At 48.4% G+C, this 19,085-nt stretch overlaps 2 protein-coding genes across 3 annotated transcripts in view; one reads left to right on the top strand and one right to left on the bottom strand.

Moving 5' to 3' along the window:
- ALAS2 (5'-aminolevulinate synthase 2) overlaps positions 1-19,085 on the top strand; it is a 44,473-nt gene that overhangs the window by 389 nt on the left and 24,999 nt on the right. The window lies entirely within an intron of this gene.
- Positions 364-9,293, bottom strand: LOC118833381 (zinc finger protein 34-like). The gene is made up of 5 exons (XM_036740739.1): positions 9,288-9,293; positions 6,777-6,826; positions 5,177-5,306; positions 1,702-1,815; positions 364-1,130 (listed from the first exon to the last, which is right to left on the bottom strand). Exons 2-5 carry the CDS (start codon positions 6,816-6,818, stop codon positions 364-366), a joined length of 1,053 nt encoding a protein of 350 aa, XP_036596634.1. The 5' UTR covers positions 6,819-6,826; positions 9,288-9,293.

The raw sequence follows: 19,085 nt of genomic DNA, 5'->3' as shown, positions 1-19,085 counted from the left end.
CTTCCCTGATGGATCTTTGTAAGCAAAAGACTGGGGCTAATTCACCTACATTTGGGAGGAAAAGCAGACTTGCCGAGACACACATGATGTATCCAGACCTACGTTTTGGCCTGATATCCAATTAGCTCTAGGGCCGATCTAGGCAATTGAGTATCCTGTTGGAAGAAGGGAAGGACATTTTTCAGAATAAATTAACTGAGATACTTTCTAGGCCAAGACATGGAAAAAGAGGAGACTGCAGGTACTTCTTGGCCTAGAAGGTGCTTGCCCTGGGTCTGTGCCCTAGCATCCATGGGGGGACTCCTTTCTCCAGTCTGTTTGTCACTATCCTGACCCTGAGGGGAACAAAACTAGCAGCTCAATTCACAGATTGCCCATGTTTATTATGCGCATAGGGCTCACAACAATGATTTTTCTGGTGTGAATTTTCTGATGATTAAGAAGGTTCCCTTTCTGGCTGAATGCTTTCCCACATTCATTACATTCATAGGGCTTCTCTCCACTGTGAATCCTGTGGTGTTTTATTAGGATTGAGCCCTGAGTGAAAGATTTCCCACAGATATTACATTCATAAGGCCTCTCTCCACTGTGTATTCTCTTGTGGTTAATAAGGTTCGAGCTCCACGTGAAAGTTTTCCCACACACATTACATTCGAAAGGCTTCTCTCCTCTATGAATTCTCTTATGGTTAGTCAGATCTGAGCTCCGACTGAAGGCTTTCTCACATTCGTTACATACATAAGGTTTCTCTCCACTGTGAATTCGAAGGTGGAGGACAAGCATGGATTTCCACCTGAAGGCTTTCCCACATTCATCACATTCATAGGACTTCTCTCCATGAGGGACAGTCTGATTTTTGGCAAGCTCTGACTTTTGCCTAATATTGCAATTCTGGGCCTCCCCACTCAGGCCACCCCCAGAAGGCTCTGCTTCTTGAGGTTTGTTTTCCCAGACAACATTTTCTCGTCCACATTTGGCTGTGGAGCTCGGCCTAGGAGTAGCAGCCACATGCCTGGATGTGGTCCTGTTAATGTTGTCTTGTTGGCCCTTGGTAAACAACCTTCCTTCTGAAATTCCATCTTGAGGAATGCCTGGCTTTTGCATAGACTCCTTGCTCTCAGTCCTGCCATCTGAAATGACAAAGAGAAGGGATATATGTCATTGTTATTCCTGGGCTAGGGTGCATAAGGGGGGCAAGGAGGAAGGAGAAGTACATGGCCTTCCCAATTTTGCATTGGGAAACAGACACCTTTACAATTTAGGTGGGAAAGGTGAGCTCCGAAATGAGGAGCTGGGGGAGGAGTGTCAAATGAACCCTAAGCAAGAGGATGTATGACTCCACAGTAATCATCAGTGATGATAATTCCCATTTTACAGCTGAAGATCAGATAGGTTCAGTGACTTGCCCAATGTCACACAGCAGGAGCCATGACTTGGATATGGTCCTAGGACACCAGGCTTTATGTCTGGAAGGGACTTCAGAGGTCATCTTGTCCAACCCTCTTCTTTTACTGCTGGGAAGTTCAGTGATTTGCCCAAGGCCACATCTGGCGAAAATGACCAAGTCAGAGGAGGTTATAAGGAGGAAGAAAAGGGAAAAGGAGACAGAGGGGATTGAGGTGAAGATCTCAGGAAGGACAGTAAGTAAAGGCAGAGGGGAAAGAGGCCCTCATGTGCCTGGCACCTGCCTCCCTTGCTCACCTGGCCATGTGCCTCTCCTGGCCTCAATAGCCTCTGTCCCCTGAACATCCAGGGTCCACAGCATCTGTCCTCGTTCCAGCTGTGAGATCAGGTAAGGCTTGGGTCTCGTAAATCCTGCCCGAGGGGAAGGAAGGCAGACGGGTGATGTTAATTGGGGATACAGAGTGGTCTAGGTAGAGCATAGGTTGAGTCCCTGGCACAAGGCTGGGAACATCCTGGGAGAGATGGAAAATACCCATAAATGCCATCTGGACTAAGGTCAGGAGGTATGGGCAGGAGCCTCTCAAACTTGTTCCCATCAACTGGGAGTCAGGGGGATGATGATTTGGGAACAGAAGAACAATTAGTAATCTGCCCTCCTCCTGCTAGGAGAAAGGTAGGCAACTCTCAGGGGCAAAAGCATGTGTACAGGCCCTGAGCATTTAGTGTCTAGTCTGGGGAAGGTGGGCTGGGTCTCTTCCAGGGGGTTCTGTGGGTGAGGAAGTCCATGCTTCCAGTGGGTAATGTCAAGTGAACAAGCATTTACTAAGCATCTGCTATGAACCGGGCCTATGCTAAGTGCTGGGGATACAGAGAGAGGCAGAAGACAGTCCCTGCCCTCGGACAGTTCCCATTCTCATGGGGAGACAACATGCAGGCATATACGTATGAAACAAGCTCTAGAAATTTGGGGCAGTCTCAGGGAAAAGGTACTGGGATTAAACGACACTGGGGAAGGCTGTGAGCTGAGACTGGAGGAAGCCAGGAAGTGGAGATGGGGAAGGAAAGTGCTTTGGGCATGGAGGGCTTCACTGCCAATGGAAAGGCACAGGGTAGGCTGTGCAGAGAACAGGCAGGAGGCAAGAGCACAGGGAGCGGAATGAGCTGTAAGAAGACTGAAAAGGGAGGAGAGGCCCAGGTTATGAAGGGCTTGGAATGCCTAACAGAACATTTTCTATTGGATCCTGGAGGCACTAGGGAGCCACAGCAGTTAATCGAGTAGGGGAGTAAACAACACGGTCAGACTTGTGCTTTAAGACAATGATTTTGACTTACGTGAGCTGATGCAAGCCAACTCTGAAGGACTTAGGATGGAAAACGCTCTCCATCCCCAGAGAAAGAACTGATGGGGTCTGAATTCAGACTGAAGCAGCCTTTTTAAACTTGCTTTATTTTTCTTGAGGTTTTTATTCTTGTCTATATTTTCTTTCACAACATGACTAATATGGAAGTGTCTTGCATGACTACATACGTATAGCCTATATTGAATTGCTTGCCTTCTCAATGAGAGGGGCTGGGGAGGGAGGAAGGGAGAGAATTTGGAACTCAAAGTTTTAAAAATGAATGTTAAAAATTCTTTTTACACATAGCTGGGCAGAGGAGGGGAATAAAATACAAAAAAAGCCAATCACATCAGTGGCTGAATGGAGGATGTACTGGAGTGGAGAGAGACTTGAGGCAGGCAGCCCCACCAGCAGCTACTGTAGCGGTCCAGGCATGAGCTGATCCATGGGGCTGCACCAGGGTGTCAGAGGAGAGAGGGAGCAGATTTGAGAAAGGTTTCAAGGTATGATCAACAAGCTTTGGCAAAAGATTGGATGTGGGAGTGAGAGAGCATGAGAAGTGACACCTAGGTGGTAAGCCAGGATGATTGGGAAGAGAGTGGTGCCCTCAGTGCCAATGGAGAAGTGAGGGGGAAGGGAAGGCTTGGGGGTACAGGGAGGGGGAGATGATGAGTTCAGTTTGGGATATGTCGAGTTTAAGATATTCAGGGGACATTCACTTCAGTTGGAGATGGGAAACTGAAGTCAGCAGTGGTTAGGGCTGGACAAATGAGATCTGAGATTCATTTGCACAGATGATAACTGAATCCATGGGAGCTGATGAGATCGTCAAGTGAAAGAGTATAGAGAGACAAGAGAAGGGCCAGGCCGAAGCCTTGGGGAACTCCCACAGTCAAATACAAGCTGGAGGAGGATCCAGCAAAAGGGACTGAGAAGGAGCAGTCAGAAAGGGAGGAGGAGAACCAGGAGAGAACAGGATCACTGAAACCCAGTGAGAATACAATTTAGAGGAGGAGAGAGCAATCAAGGTGTCTGAGGCTGCCTTGAGGTCAAGATGGATGAGGATCAAGAAAAGGCCATGAGATTTGGCAATCAGGAGGTCGTTCATAAGTTTAGAGAGGGAACTTTCAGTTGAATGATGAAGTCAGAAGCTAGAATGCAGAGAGTTAAGACAGTGAGAGGAGAAAGGAAGTGGAGGTACCAGTTGTGGACAGTTTTCTCAAGGAAATCAGACACAAAGAGGAGAGGAGCCATGGGATGGCAGCCAGTGAGTTTTTCTGAGGATGGGAGAGATGTGGCATGTTTGTGGGAAGCAAGGAAGTGGCCATAGTTGGGGAGAGATTGAGGATAAATAAGAGAGCAGGGACGACAGAAGGGGCAACCTGCTGGAGGAAATGGGATGGAATGGGATCGCTTGTGCAGGAGGCGGGATTTGCCTTGGCAAAGAGAAGGGAATGGGGGGTGGAGGAACTGAAAGGGGCATTCTATTTCTATAACTGCCCACTACTCAAGACCTTTCTTAGCTAGGTCCCTAGTTGATAATTACCTCAGACCCTCATGATACTAAGTCCAGTAAAGGACTGAGATGCCATAAGGTCAGAACAGACCCATCCGTTCCAGAATGGTTGAAATAAGTTCATGGTGCTCTAGGACGGAGACATGAAGGACGTAAGGACCGTGGAGAGTCCAAGCCTAGGCCTTTGGCCCCCTCTGGCTCCTGGAGGACTGCATGCCTCGCTGCTCCCATTTCAGTTTTCATGTTCACAGTTGTGTTGGCTATCAAAATGGGCTCTTAGCACTTAGTTCAACCAAGCACCCTTGAAGAGTTTGGCCTTTGTTTCCTTGATTAAATCAGGGGTCCTTGCTGACCTCCTTGCCTCAAGGGAAAGCCTTGTTTACATGGGTTTGAGTGACACATTTGTGACATCAGAGGCTTTTAGACCACGTGGGTTTAAGTCACCTCTTTGTGACGATTTTAGGTCACATGGGTGAGTTGCATGTGTGACTCACCCTTGACCCTGAAAAAGGTATAAAACCAGGGGTTGGCTTTCTCTTTTTCAGAGCTCTGACCCACAACTGTGGTGGTGCGTGACCCTGGGCCAGCCCTTGTTATGAGCTCCTGGGCTGAATTCAGATGTTGTTAACTATGAATTGTATTGGGTCTGTCTGTCAATGTTTGTAATTTGTTTGTATTTGCTCTGAAGTTCAGGGTGCTGGCTTTTCCCTGAACCAAGTGAATGGTATTTGTATGCTGTTGCTTTCCTTAGTAAAGCAGATCCAAAGAACCTGGGCTTGCAGCGTCTGTGACCTGGTTGGTGTTGATTTTATACCCTCCACAGCAGCCGCTAGCCAGATTGTTGAAACAACAGTTGGGAACAACTGTGGGAGGCCAGAGAAGCCCAGATCTGGGATGTGAGGGCATGCATACTTGCCTAGCGAGGCTGTGTTCCCATAATTCTCCAGCATCACTTCCCTATACAGGGCCCTTTGAGCAAGGTCCAGTTGCCTCCACTCTTCCCATGTGAAGTAAACAGCCACATCTTCAAAGGTCATCGACGTTTCCTAAAACAACAACACCGATTTTCCCTGTTGGGGGCGGGGGGGGGGGGGGGGGGGCGTGTCACGAGGCAGCAGAGGGCTCAGGCAGAGGTGGCAGGCTCACAAGGAGACAGAGGAAAGAGTGGACGGAGCCAAGAGTTTTGGATCTGACACTGGCTGTGTCATCTTGGGCAAGTCCCTTTATCTTTCTAAGCCTTACTGTCTTTGTCTATAAAATAGGGATAATAATATTGGAGTGAACTACCTCAAGGCTATTTTCGGAGGGAAGAGCTTTGTAAAACTTGAAAATAGAAAGAGTTCTAAGCTAATTTTTCTTCCCATCCCTGGTCCTTTGTAGCTCTGAAATTCTTGCGTTCTGTTAGTCTGGAGACCTACATCTTCTTCCACCCTCCTCCTCCTCTTCCTCCTCCACCTTCCTCCTCCTCCTGTTCTCCCTCTTCTTCCTCCTCCTCCACCTTCCTCCTCCTCCTGTTCTCCCTCTTCTTCCTCTTCCTCCTCTTCCTCCTCCACCTTCCTCCTCCTCCTGTTCTCCCTCTTCTTCCTCCTCCTCCTCTTCCTCCTCCACCTTCCTCCTCCTCCTGTTCTCCCTCTTCTTCCTCCTCCTCTTCCTCTACCCTCCTCCTCCTCTTGCTCCTCCACCTTCCTCCTCCTCCTGTTCTCCCTCTTCTTCCTCCTCCTCCTCTTCCTCTACCCTCCTCCTCCTCTTCCTCCTCCACCTTCCTCCTCCTCCTGTTCTCCCTCTTCTTCCTCTTCCTCCTCTTCCTCTACCCTCCTCCTCCTCTTGCTCCTCCACCTTCCTCCTCCTCCTGTTCTCCCTCTTCTTCCTCCTCCTCCTCTTCCTCTACCCTCCTCCTCCTCTTCCTCCTCCACCTTCCTCCTCCTCCTCTTCCTCCTCCACCTTCCTCCTCCTCCTCTTCCTCCTCCAGCTTCCTCCTCCTCCTGTTCTCCCTCTTCTTCCTCCTCCTCCTGAACTCTCCTCCCACACCCTATTCCTCCTCTTTTAAGAACTTGCTCAATGGCATCAGACAAATCACCCGCCCCAAGTCTCTTCAGGTACTGCTGTTGCTTCACAGATGACTAAAACAAGACTGATAATCTGGCCCTGCAGCCCTGCCTCCTTTCTCACAGGTGCATTTTGAGGGTTAAAGGGGTTCATTCAACCAACATTTATTCAGGACTTTCTGTGTCCAAAGCCCTGGAGGTGACTCCCATTGGGGATGACAAATGTTGTTCACGGGTCAGGTAGAAAGATAAGCAAGATTCAAGATAGAGCTATGAGGGTCAAGAACAGAACAGGCACAATAGAGAAAGCAAGGGAGGGACAGAGACAATACTTGTAGCTGGGGAGGATAAGGAATTAACAGCTCAAGTCAAACAAGCTCATGGCCACGACAGAGGGAGAATTACGTGGCAAGAAGCTGAGGAGGATGAAAGGAACCTGTGAGGGAGGGCGACAAGCGAACCCCAGCTTACCTGGGGGCTGACCCCTGCCTGGCTGATTCCAGTGCCTTTCATAGGTGGAGCTGGGCAAAGAGAAAGGTAGAGTGAGAAGAGCACACCTTTGTTGGCGCTTCTCTTACCCATCCCTGCCCCCAGCCCCTTTTCCACCCTTTACCTCCTTACATGCAATTGATGGGAGGAACCTGTCTCTATTCTACTTGAAGATTTCAGTGGCTCCCTACTACCCTTCTCTTTCTTTCTCTAGTACAGCACTCAAGCCCTCCAAATTCTCTTTTGAGTCTTCTCCTGTGTTATACCCCATCACACACTCTATGCTCAGGCCTGCACTCCCAAGGTCACCCTGGCAAGCTCTTCATTCTCCCACGCCCTGGCCTTTGTCCAGCTGGAATGTCCTCCTTCCCCCTCTTTCCTAATGACCCTTCCTTCCCACCCTTTGAAGCAGGTTTCGATCAAATACCACTCCTCCCAGAAGTATGCCCAGCTTCACCAGCAGAGGGCGAGCCACATCGCTTTCAGTGTCGACATAATGCTTTGTTTATACAGATTTAATATGTGGACCATGTAATAGTAAGTTCTATATCTAGGTCGCTGTTTTATTCCCCATTAGACTGTCACCTGTCTGGGGCTGGGGGAGGGGGGAACAGACTGGTGGCCACTGTCTCTAATTGGACCCAAACCAGGGTTCACGTAGTAATAATGATAGCAGAAACAATGATGCAGTCATCTAGACTTTGGGCACATGCTTTTTACATGTGTTATCTCAGATTCTCACAACAAGGTGAGGGCATGCTGGGGGAAGGCAGAGAGAGATGAGTGACTGACTGGTCCAGTGTTTGGGGCAGGATCTGAACTTAGGCCCAGCAGTCTATCCACTGCCATCTAGCTGGTCCTCAATCATGTGTCACATGCTATCCAGCCATTCACCAGGGCCTGGGGGGGGCACAGGCCCGGCTGCTTCAACAGGCCTCAACCTCTACCCTACCTCCTATACTTGCTCTGGGAACAATAATCAAATCTCTCCTACCAGTTCTGAAAAGGGTGGGATAAGCTAAAGGAATGAATGAATCAATCAATCAACACACATACTCAGGAACACCATTCTAACCTGGGAAACTGGGAATCACTAAGACCACATAATCTTCTTAAAGTTAAACTTTATTCTTTCAATTACATAATTACATCATCATGACTTTTTCTCCATCCCTACTGAACAGCAGAAAAACAAATTCAGGGAGCCTCTGGCCACAGAAAGCTTGGGGTTTGTGGACTAAACGAGAGTCATCAGGGTATACACCCCCCAGTAGATCATCAGCACCTTGAGAGGCAGGCCTGCCTCTTGTCTATCTCTGCCTCCCCAGCATTATACCTTAAGAAATGCTTGAACTGAAATGGACTCATTGACAAAAGAGGGAATTTTGTGGCCAGTGGAGGGAAAACTGGGATAGGTATACCCACAAACAAGCAGCTTTTAAGCACGTGCCCCTTTCTGGGATGCTCACTTGGGGCCTGCAGGCTGACCTTATCTGGAGAAACCTTAGGCTTAGCAAAAGGCCCACTTGCCACTTGCTCTGTCCAACCATGTCTGAGCAGTTCTTGGTCCATGGTCCTCTAGCTCTAAGAGAGATGTTGTCCATGAGCCCTCATCTTTCTCAAGGCTCAACCCTCAAACACACTAGCTGGGCTGCTCTGAAGAAACGGCACATTTCAGAGGTCTCCACCTGCCTCTGATCTGCAGCCAGGCCCTGCTGTTCCCCTTCCACTCTTCGAAGACCTGCTGCTAGCTTACATCAAGTTCAAAGTCCAATTCAAATGCCACCTACTCAGAAGCCTTCCTGGATCCCCACTGTGTTTCTTCCATATGAAGCCCTATCTCTCCATTCACACAGCCACCACCCAGCTGCAAGCTCTAGCATGGACTATGGCCCTAGCCTGCTGCTTGGCTCTGCCCCCCCCCCCCCCCGCCTCAAGTCTCTCCCCACTTCAGTCCATCCTTGACTCAACTGTCAAAGTGATTTTCCTAAAGTCTGCCTATATCAGGGCAGCTAGGTGGTTCAGTGAGTAGAGCACCGGCCCTGGAGTCAGGAGGACCTGAGTTCAAATCCGGCCTCAGACACTTGACACATGTACTAGCTGTGTGACCTTAGGCAAGTCACTTAACCCCAATTGTCCTGCCTTCCCCCCTGCAAAAAAAAAGTCTGACCATATCACTCCCCTACTCAGTGAACTCCAATGGCTCCCTATTACCTCTGTTTGGCATTCATGAACCTGGCCTCCTACCTTTCCAGCCTCCTTACACCCTCCTTCCTATTATAGCCAACATAATGCAATGCTTTGGTGTCTGGCCTCCCAAGGGCTCTCCCCCTTCACCCTCTGTCTCCTAGCTTCCTTCAAGACTCAGCTCACAGCCCTTTCCAGTCCTTCTTAACCCTAGAGCCATCTGTCAGAGATTCCCTCCCATTTGGCCTGTTGAGAGCTGGATGTAATCTGATGACTGGATGTGGCCCCAGGGATCAGAAGATGTACCTCCTTTCCTTCTCTGCTGATGTGAGGGGCTCTGGGTGTGGAGCAATGCATACATTGTCAGACTCAGCTGATGGGATGGTCACTTTTGCTCAACTGTCTTTCCTTTTTATATTCAGGGTCAGGGAGGGGGAGCAATATATTTGGAAGCGACACTATGTAAAAAGAAACTGAGAAAAAGGACAACTCACCGACTGCTGTCGCTCAGAGAGGCCTGCCCAGGGATGCCAAGGCCCACACCACCTCTCTTCTAATCTGTGTTACTGACATAGCTTTGGGGAAGTACTGGATTATAAGCTCCCTGAGGGCAGGCACCATATCTTCCTTAGGTTTCTATCTTCCGAAGAACTAATTCAGTTCATTTCAACAGACGTTTCCGAAATAGCAATTAGGCGCTGGGCATAGTGCTAGGCCTTAAGCAGAACAGGCCTTGCCCCACATAAGCTTACTTTCTACTGGAGGAGTACAGCACATACAGGCAATATAAGATCATTGGAGAAAGGAGGAGAGGCAGCACATGAGAAGGGCTCTGAAGGGCTGAGGGGGGACAGCATTAAAGGTGTGGCAATGGGAGATGACATGTTGGTCCATTAGGTTGCAATGCAGAGCACAGGAAGTAACATGAATTAAGTCTGGAAAGGTAAGAGGGAGTTGGGCTGTAGAGGGCTTTAGATACCAGGCTGAAGGGTTTGTAGATTATCCTGTAAATGATAGGGAGCCATTAAGCAGCGACATGACACTGAGAAGACCACCTAAACCAGGGTGGGGAACCTGCAGCCTCGAGGCCGCATGTGGCACTCTAGGTCCTTGGGTATGGCCCTTTGACTGAATCCAAACTTCACAGAACAAATCCCCTTGTAAAACTTGGACTCAGTCAAAGGGCCGTACCCGAGGACCTAGAGTGCCACATGTGGCCATGAGGCCGCAGGTTCCCTACCCCTGAACCACCCAACACAGTGACCACAAGTGATTGCACAGGCTACATCCCACACTCCTGGTCCCATCTCTCCAATGAAAGGAAGAAAAGAAAGATTAGCTATGCACATAAGGATGGCTTGGAAAGAGAAACGATTGGACAAAGGGGATCCAGTTAGTCCAAATGTGACATAATGAGAGCCTGTGCCAGCATAGGAAAGCATGATTAAATGTGAGAGATATTGTGGTGGTAGAATCTGCAAGACTCTGGAAGTGACTAGACAATAGGGAGGGCAGGGATGGTGGCAGTGGGGGGGGGGGCTTGGAGTAACTAGAAACCTGGCAGTGCTCTCAATAGAAACAGGGAAGTTTAAGGGAGGTGAGGTGGGGGGTGGGGGCAAGGCTGAGTTTGAAATGTCTATAGGACATACAGGTGGAGATGATAAGTGTTTGGTGTAGTTGTTGTGGGATGGTAATTTAAAAGAGTGATCAAGGCTGAATTTACTGAGAATGTCTGACAGAGATAATGAAATGACAGAGAGAAGAAGAAGGAAGAGGAGGAGAAGAGGAAGGAGGAGGAAGAGGAGAAGAAGGAGGAGGAAGAGGAGAAGAAGAAGGAGGAGGAGAAGAAGGAGGAGGAAGAGGAGAAGAAGAAGGAGGAGGAGGAAGAGGAGAAGAAGAAGGAGGAAGAGAAGAAGAAGGAGGAGAAGAAGGAGGAGGAGGAGGAAGAGGAGAAGAAGGAGGAGGAAGAGGAGAAGAAGAAGGAGGAGGATAAGAAGAAGGAGGAGGAGGAGGAGGAAGAGGAGAAGAAGAAGGAGGAGAAGAAGGAGGAAGAGGAGGAGGAGGAAGAGGAGAAGGTGGAGGAAGAGGAGAAGAAGGAGGGGGAGGAAAAGGAGAAGAAGGAGAAGGAGGAGGAGGAGAAGAAGGAGAAGGAGGAGGAGGAGAAGAAGGAGGAGGAGGAGGAGGAGAAGAAGGAGGAGGAGAAGGAAGAGGAGAAGAAGGAGGAAGAGGAGAAGAAGAAGAAGAAGGAGGAGGAAGTGGAGAAGAAGAAGGAGGAGGGGAAGAAAGAGGAGGAGGAGAATGCAGAGAAGAGATCTGGTTTAGAAGTCAAGAGATGAATGATGATCCAGCAAAGGAGACTTCAAAAGGAATGGTTAAACCAATAGGAAAAAAAACCAGACATCAAGGGAGGAAAAGATATCCAGGAAGCCAGGGTGGTGGCCAGTGCCTAAAACCACAGAGAGGTCAAGGAGAATGAGGAATGAATAAGGACCGTTAGTTTTAGCAATTAAAAGCTCATCAGTAACCTTGGAGAAAGCAGTTTCAGTCGAGTGTTCAGGCCAAAAGCTAGATTGGAAGAGGTTGAAACCTGAGAGGTGAGGAAACAGAAGTAATGAGTATGGACAACTCTTTCTAGGGGTTTGGCCACAAATGGACAAAGAGCTAGCTGATGCTAGGCTAAGGGGATGGAGGGAGAAAGGGAAGATTTGGAAAGATGAAGGAGATCTGCACATATTGTGTAGGCTGAAGGGAAAGAGCTAGGTAGGGAGGAGGGAGGAGTGAAGATGAGAGAACAGGTACAATCCAGGGGGAAAGCTCTGGGAGGGGATGGAAGGGCATGGAATCTGAGCAGAAGCAGAGTGAGCAACCCTCACAAGAAGGACTGCCTGTTCCTCAGAGATCAGAGCAAAGGAGGAGAGAGTGGGGGACGCTGGAAAGGGGGGTTGAGGGATGGAGTAAGGGACAAGAGGGAACATAGAGCACAAGCCCTCAATTTTTTTCCCAGTAAAGTAGGAACTGAGGTCCTCAGTGGTGAAGAAGGGGTAGTGGGCCTTTGAAAAGAAGGCATTGTGGGAAGTATCTCAGGCAAGCAGGCAAGAGTCAAAGGACTGCTGTGCAGCAACGAAGGCCCAACTGCGACTGGGGAGCAGAGACCTGTGGTGGGCGCAGAGAAAGGAGGTGTTGGCAATAACTCAGTGCTGGGGTTTGGCACATCATGGACGGTGAGCGGACCAGGAGACGAGGAGAGTGGACAGTTAAACTTGTCTGGCTGAGGGGAGAAAAGAGAGACAGGGAGTGGAGTGGTGAGGGCTGGATTGGAAGAAGAGGGAACGGTGAGAATGAAGACAAATAACAGATTTAGGAGAAACAAGGTAGAGAAAGAGATGAAAGGACAGAACATTATGATCAGAGCTGAAGATTCTGGGGGTACATACAGTACTGGGCAAAGGTATGAGACATAAAAGGGGACTGTTGCCTTCTTGGTATCTCCAAGCTTGGCACAGTACCTGCATACAGTAGGCACCTAGTAAAGGCTTGTTGACTGACTGATGTGGGCAGCTGAAGTGGAATGAAGATAGAGCTCACAGGAGTTGATGACCTGGGGGGGGTGTCAGTGCCAGGGTGTGTGGGCAGGGGCTGGGACACAGAAGAAGACTGGAAGGTAGGCACTGCCCACCACGAAAACAAAGTACTGAGTAATAATAATAATGATGACAGCAGTCATGAGAGTGAGCATTCATGGAGCCCTCACTACTGTGTAAACACTCTAGAAATGTTAGCTCATTGGCCCTGGGATGGAGAAACTGAGGCAAACAGAGGTTAAGTTTCTGAGGCTGGATTTGAACTCAGGTCTTCCTGACTCCAGGCCCAGAGCTCTATCCACTACACCACCTCATTGCCACAATATGCCTGCTTCTCACAGTTCCAAAGATGCACTGTCTTCCAGAGACTACTAGGCTTCTGGTTTTGCCATAAGCTGGAAAGAATGTGAGACTGAGAGACAAAGAGACTAAGAAAGTTTATTAACAAAGAAACAGGAGAGCAGAAGACTGTGAAAGGGCAGGGCTGAGAGGGAGGCAGATGACAGCATAGGGAAAGGTGGCCAGAGCAAGGGGTGTTTGCCCTTCAAGAGGGGGCCAACTGCAACCACAGGGAAGAGGGGAGCACAGGCTGCCCTCCTAGTGTTCCTGGGAGAAGCACCAGGCTGAGCACAAAGTAACAGTATGAGGAGAAATGGCATTGGTTTCCATGGCTGCTCATTCCAAATGCAGTGAAGCTGCTGCTGCTGATGCTGCTGCCTTTGCTACCTCCACCACCATCCCCACCACAGTTACTACTACTGATGCCCTGAGGCTCAGGATATCCTCTCCATGGCTCTTGTTAGTGAGCTCCCCGTCACCAGGGGAGCTCAGGTTTTCCTGGCTTTTAGGCCAGTTCTCTATCTCTATCCACTAATAAAATGTCCACTACCTGCTAGGCACTAGGGTTATAAAGAGAAACAGTGACAGGCCTCTGCTCTCAGGTGAAGGCTTAGGAAGTGCTGTTCTGTGTCCCTGCTCACAGCACTCATTGTGGCAGAACCTGTTCCTACCACATCTGGCACTGCATATGTGAAGAAAATTCAGTATACACAAACACTCACCAGGCCCATGCTTTAGGAGGCAGTTCTTCCCTTTATCCAAGGATCCACTGCAGGCTTTCTTTAAATGTCGAGCTCCCATGGTACACTGAAATTGAGCTCCACTTACTAAAAGCTGACTTGGCACAGCATCTCCCAAGCACATGTGTTGTGTAAAGCAAGGCTCAACACTGCCTGGGAAACAAATATTCAAGTCCTAGGGAAGCTAAAAGCCAAAGAGGGCGGCAGCTTAGGGCTGGCTTGGTGTGGAGTGACTTAGGGATATCAGACCTGTAGTATGAAAAACAAAAACTCTTTCCAAAAACCATTTATTGGATGCAAGGATGATCCATCGTTAGGGAAACAATTGACACAAATAATCATATTAGAAGGCAAAGCACCCAACATTACATGATCATCTCAATAGATGCAGAAAAGGCCTTTGAATAAGTACAAAGTTTTTATACTAAAAACCCTACAAAGTAGAGGCAGAGAAACATTTTTAACATCATTAGAAGCATCTATGTAAAATCAAAAGCAAGCACCATATGCAATACATAATAAATATGGGAGTGAAGCAAGGATACCCACTCCCCCTGCTATAGAGTTCTGGAAATATTAGTGACAGCAATAAGACAAGAGAAACAAATAAAAGGCATTATGGCAGACTGCGTGGTGTCTTGGGGAAGGGGGAAGGGGAGAAAACAAAGAACTCAAAATCTTATAAAAGTGAATGTTGAAAACGAAAACTAAATAAATAAAAAGGGAGAAAAGAAATAAAAAATTAAAAAATAAAAGGCATAGAGGCAAAGAGGAGATAGAACTATCTTTGCTAATATGATGCTCCAGTTGGAAAATCCTAGAGAATCAACAAAGATACTAATTGAAACAATAGCTTAAAAAAATCCTCAAAAATAAAAAAATCCAAAGTGACTTATCAGGAGCCTCGAAGAGGGAAACACAAAGTGTAGACAAGACAGCTGCTGCCGAAAAGGAACTTCCCACCTAGGAGGGGGATAAGAGCACAATCTTTAATGAATCCAATGACTCTAAGAAATGATATTCTATGACTTATAAAACAGAAACTATTGAGGGAGGTTTGAGGTGTTAAACCTGAAAATTTGGTTGAAGGAAACAACAGAGCTAGGTGATAGAAAAATGCATGTTGTTTATTATTTGCCCTTAAAGCATAGCGGAGCTAGCCTACTTGTACGTACAAGGAGTCAGAGTATAAACTCTGGCTGCCTGAACAAAGCAATGAGAAAACTTACATACGTTATTTTAGCAGAGCTAGCAAGCCTGTATGACCTCATTTTTATGACCCCCACGTATGTTTAACCATGATACAAGAAGAGGATTTTCCTTAATGGAATAGATTGTAAATACAACAAATTAGATAGTCGACAGAGTGTCAATTGGAATTACTACGCCAGGATCTCTGTGTTTAATTGGCCATTAACATTCCACAACATAGTATATGCCCATAAAATATTAAGATAAGGAAAAGTCACATAATTCAAGATAGTGTCTGGGGTCAAGGTTTTCACCCTTAATGTCCATGGACAGAGCAAGAAATGCTCCATCTGGATTTTGTTGATATAAGATAGAGATATCTCTGAGCTTACTCAGAGGACAAAGAGACTGTTAGGATCAGGCTTTTCTTCTGGTTAAGTAGTTCAGGCCCTGAGTCTTATTGAAATTACAAAAATGATATAAAATAGTATAATATTTTCCACAGAGGGAAAGGTCATTACTGACCAGGGGGATGAGGGAAAACTTCCTGGAGGAAGAGGTATTTGAGTTGCGCTTTAAAAGACTGATAGAAATTCAGTGAGAAAAAAGAGGACATTTCAGGCATAGGGAACAGTGTGAGCAAAGTCCTGGAGGCGGGAGAACATGGGAAAGGGTGAAGTTGACTGGTTTGTCTGGAGCACAGAGTAATAAAGGAAAGTAACATGAGATAGCACCAGACTGGAGGGGAGTAGAGAACCGCTGAAGAATGCAGTGACACACGGGAGGCTAGATAGGTATGGGTAAGAAAGATCATTCTGATAATGGTACAGAGGGCAGATTAGGGGAGAGATGATGCATGCAGCTAACTCAATGTCAAATTGTATTAAGGGACTCGAACTAGAAAGGTAATAGTCTTGCAGTATTCTGCTCTTAGCTGACTGCAATTGGAGTACTTGGTTCAGTTCTGGGCTCTAGCAAAGCCTTCTGCAAACAGTAGTACTCAATAAATGTTCTTTGAACTGAACTTCCTCTCTTATTTCTAGCCTGTGAGCTCTCCAGGAAAAAGAATGGATTTTATTGCTGCAGTGTCCAGTAAAGGCCTTGTGGTGCAGAGCAAACCCTAAATAAATGCCTCCTGAATTAACTCGGTGCCTTATTATCTCTCCCACTAACTCTAGTTATACCGAAGGCATTAGCCTCCAATATGTAGAGGGTTCGGGGGTAGGGGGGGGCGATACAAAGAAGACCAAAATCTAGGCCCTGGAAGGATAAGGCTCAGCAAAGAGAATTCTAGTTCAGGCTCTAGCCTCCAACTCTGTGGCCTTGGGCAGGTTCCTCCCCCTTTCTGGGTCTCAGTTTCCCTATTGATATAATGAAGAGTTTGGCCTGTATTATTTTTAAAGTGCTTCCAAGATGCTGAGACTGTAAATCACCAGATGAAAAGTCTATGGCTGGCTCTGCTTCTGTTGTGACTCTTTGGGCCTTGAGGGGGTCATTAGGCTGAAAGATCTTTTTGCTTTGAGATCCTATAAATATGTAGCTTTAGGGGAAGTTCAGGAAATCAGAGACGGCTTCCTGGAGGACGTGCCAGCTGGATTAAGGCCTTTAAAGGTAGGAAGACATCTACAAGCTAGAGTTTAAGCAGTGAGAAGGCTGGAGGGTGGGCCCTAGGGAGATGGCGCTGACCCAGGTGCTGAGCCGGAGCCGAGGGAAGAGTGTGCGCAGGCGCAAAAACAATAGTGGTTGGGGCGGAGGGACGCTGCAGCTGGCGCAGGCGCAGGGGCCGCTGGTCCCCGGAGGGGGCGCCACGGAGGCCAACGGAGGCCTTGACTGCAGACTCGGCCGGGCCCCAAGCTCGGGAATTCCACCCCCACCCTCCAAAGCCCCCCAGGGACCGCACTCACTCACTCACTCTGGCCTGCTCTGGAAGGCGACCGCGGGTGCGGGTGCGGGTGCGGGTGCGGGAGGGTCTGCGGGCAGCCCCCGGGCTGGCCCCTCGCAGCCTCCACCTTCGCCGCGCATCCGGCCGCCGCTCTAGGCAGCCCGGAGGTCCGCGGGCCACCGGCCACCAGGGTTGGCTGCGCGCCTCGCGTTGCATAGCAACGGGGGCGGGCCGGGAGCGAGATGGGGGGGGGGGGGCAGGAGGCGAGGAGGTGGAGAGGAGGTAGAGAACAAGAGAGAGTGTGGAAGGGGGGGAAGAAGGGATCCACGAGGAGGAGGAAGGGCTGGCCTAGGAAGGCAGAGGAGGGGGCCGGGAAGGAGGCCACATGAGTTTAAAACTCCATGTCACCAAAAAAAAAGAGCCTCTTCGGGCTCTGACCTCTCTCATTAACTCTACCATCCTCAGGTACCCAGGGTCCTGCCCAATCCCTTAGGCCTTCTTTTTCTCCCTTTCCTCGGAAATCTCTTGCTCCGAGGTCTCTCCCCTGCTCCTGCCCCCCAGTTGCCAGAGCCTAGCCCAGGCCCACCCAAGCAGAAGTTGGGTAGAAGAGAATCATGGGATTTGGAGGTGGAAAGGTCCTAGGCATATAAAAGACCTCAGATCCCATCTGCTCCAACTCATGCTGGTCACAGGGGCACCCCCAATGGGGACTGCAGTCTGGTCTTCACTTGAAGCCTTCAAGGCCCAGGGAGCCTAGTTTTTCGTGACCCCCTTTTCACTGATGCTGGCTCAGTCCTCTGGGATCAATCACAAAAAATTTAAGCCCTCTTCTAACAGCTGCCTTCAGTAGTTTGAAGGGCACTTGCATTCCTCTTTGAGCCTTCTCTTCTCTGGCTAAAACATGCCATTTACTTCAATACATCCTCACATGGCCTTAGGCTTAGGTCCTTCACCCTCCTCCAGAAACTTCCACTTCTCAATGGCCTTCCTCTGAACTGAACACAATACTCGAAATAGTTCTTACAAAGGGCAGAGTGTGGTGGGACCTCTCTCTCATTCTGCATACCAGGTCTCCTCAAATGAGCCATATCACACTGTTACCTCCTGTTGGGTTTGCAGTACACTAACATGCCCGGACCTTTGTGTGACAAATGATTAGGGAGGTGGTATGGTTCAGCAGAAACAGCACTGGCAGAGTCAGAGATGTAGGGTTACCTCCTATCTCCTAAGTTTACTACTTGTGAAAACACGGTCAATTCATAACCTCCCTGGGTCTGTTTCCTCATCTGTAAAATGACCAGGTTGGACTAGGTGGCCTCTGAGGTCTGCTCAACTTCTATGACTCTTCCACACTTGTGAAGTTGGTTTTTTTTTAACCCAAATGTTAGCTAGAAGGGCTGGTAGAGACTATGTAATCCAAGTCTTTCATTCTACAAATAAGGGGAAATGGGAGAGATGTGACTAACAAGAGTTCAGCTGATAAAGCTTTGCAGGCTTTCACAGACTGGAAACTCGAGCTGAGTTTGGGGCAGCCCCAAAGCCAGGCAGAGTCTAATCTGGTGCTGGCACTCAGGGCTCTCCTGGATCTGAAATTCAGCACTTTTGGGGGTCCAACTTCACTGCTTTTCAGCCTGTGCTGTCATCACCTCAATCTTCCTGAAGCCTAGCTCAAAGCTCATCTTTCCTGATTCAAAACCAAACGTGAGGGGCTCTCTACTGCCCATGAGACAAAGTCCAAACCCCTTAAGACATTCACAGTGTGGTGTGAATGTAGCTAATGTAAAGCTCCAACCCGAGCTCTGAATCTCACAGCTAAAGGGGGCCTCTTCCTTAGAGCCAAGTTACACTCTGAAGTTACTTATTCTTCCATGAAATGGGGTCATAAGTTCCTTGAGAGCAGAGTTTGCGTCATAACTCTGTATCTTTGACACCAACCACAGAGACTGGAAGCCAGAAAGCAGTGAATACACATTTGCTGCATGAGAGAAGCAATGAGCCAACTAATGGACACTGGCCAGAAGCTGAGCAGATGAAGCTGGGAAGGGAAGAAGAGCCCATTGAATGGAAAACAGTGGAATTTTTAGAACTAGGAGATGACCTTAGAGATTAGGTAGGTCAATTCCACCTCATTTTTTTCAGAGAAGAAAGCCAAGGCTCAAAGAAGGGGAAGAACTTAGGACCAAGTCCAATCTCGGACATTAGTAGATGTCCTTCAGTAAGTGCCTTCCCTTCAGTAAGCAGCAGCTCCCCCCTTAGTAAAATGACTCCCCCGTGTGACCATCCACAAGTCACTACTTAGCCTCTCTGGCCTCAATTCCTCATCTGTAAAGTGAGCTTAAAGTAGGTGTCAAAATCCTCTGTGACTCAGTGG

The sequence above is a fragment of the Trichosurus vulpecula genome, unplaced genomic scaffold, assembly GCF_011100635.1.
Source record: "Trichosurus vulpecula isolate mTriVul1 unplaced genomic scaffold, mTriVul1.pri scaffold_70_arrow_ctg1, whole genome shotgun sequence".
Lineage (NCBI taxonomy): Eukaryota > Metazoa > Chordata > Mammalia > Diprotodontia > Phalangeridae > Trichosurus > Trichosurus vulpecula.
The sequence above is the reverse complement of the archived record's forward strand: the minus strand, read 5'-3'. Positions and strand labels throughout refer to the sequence as shown.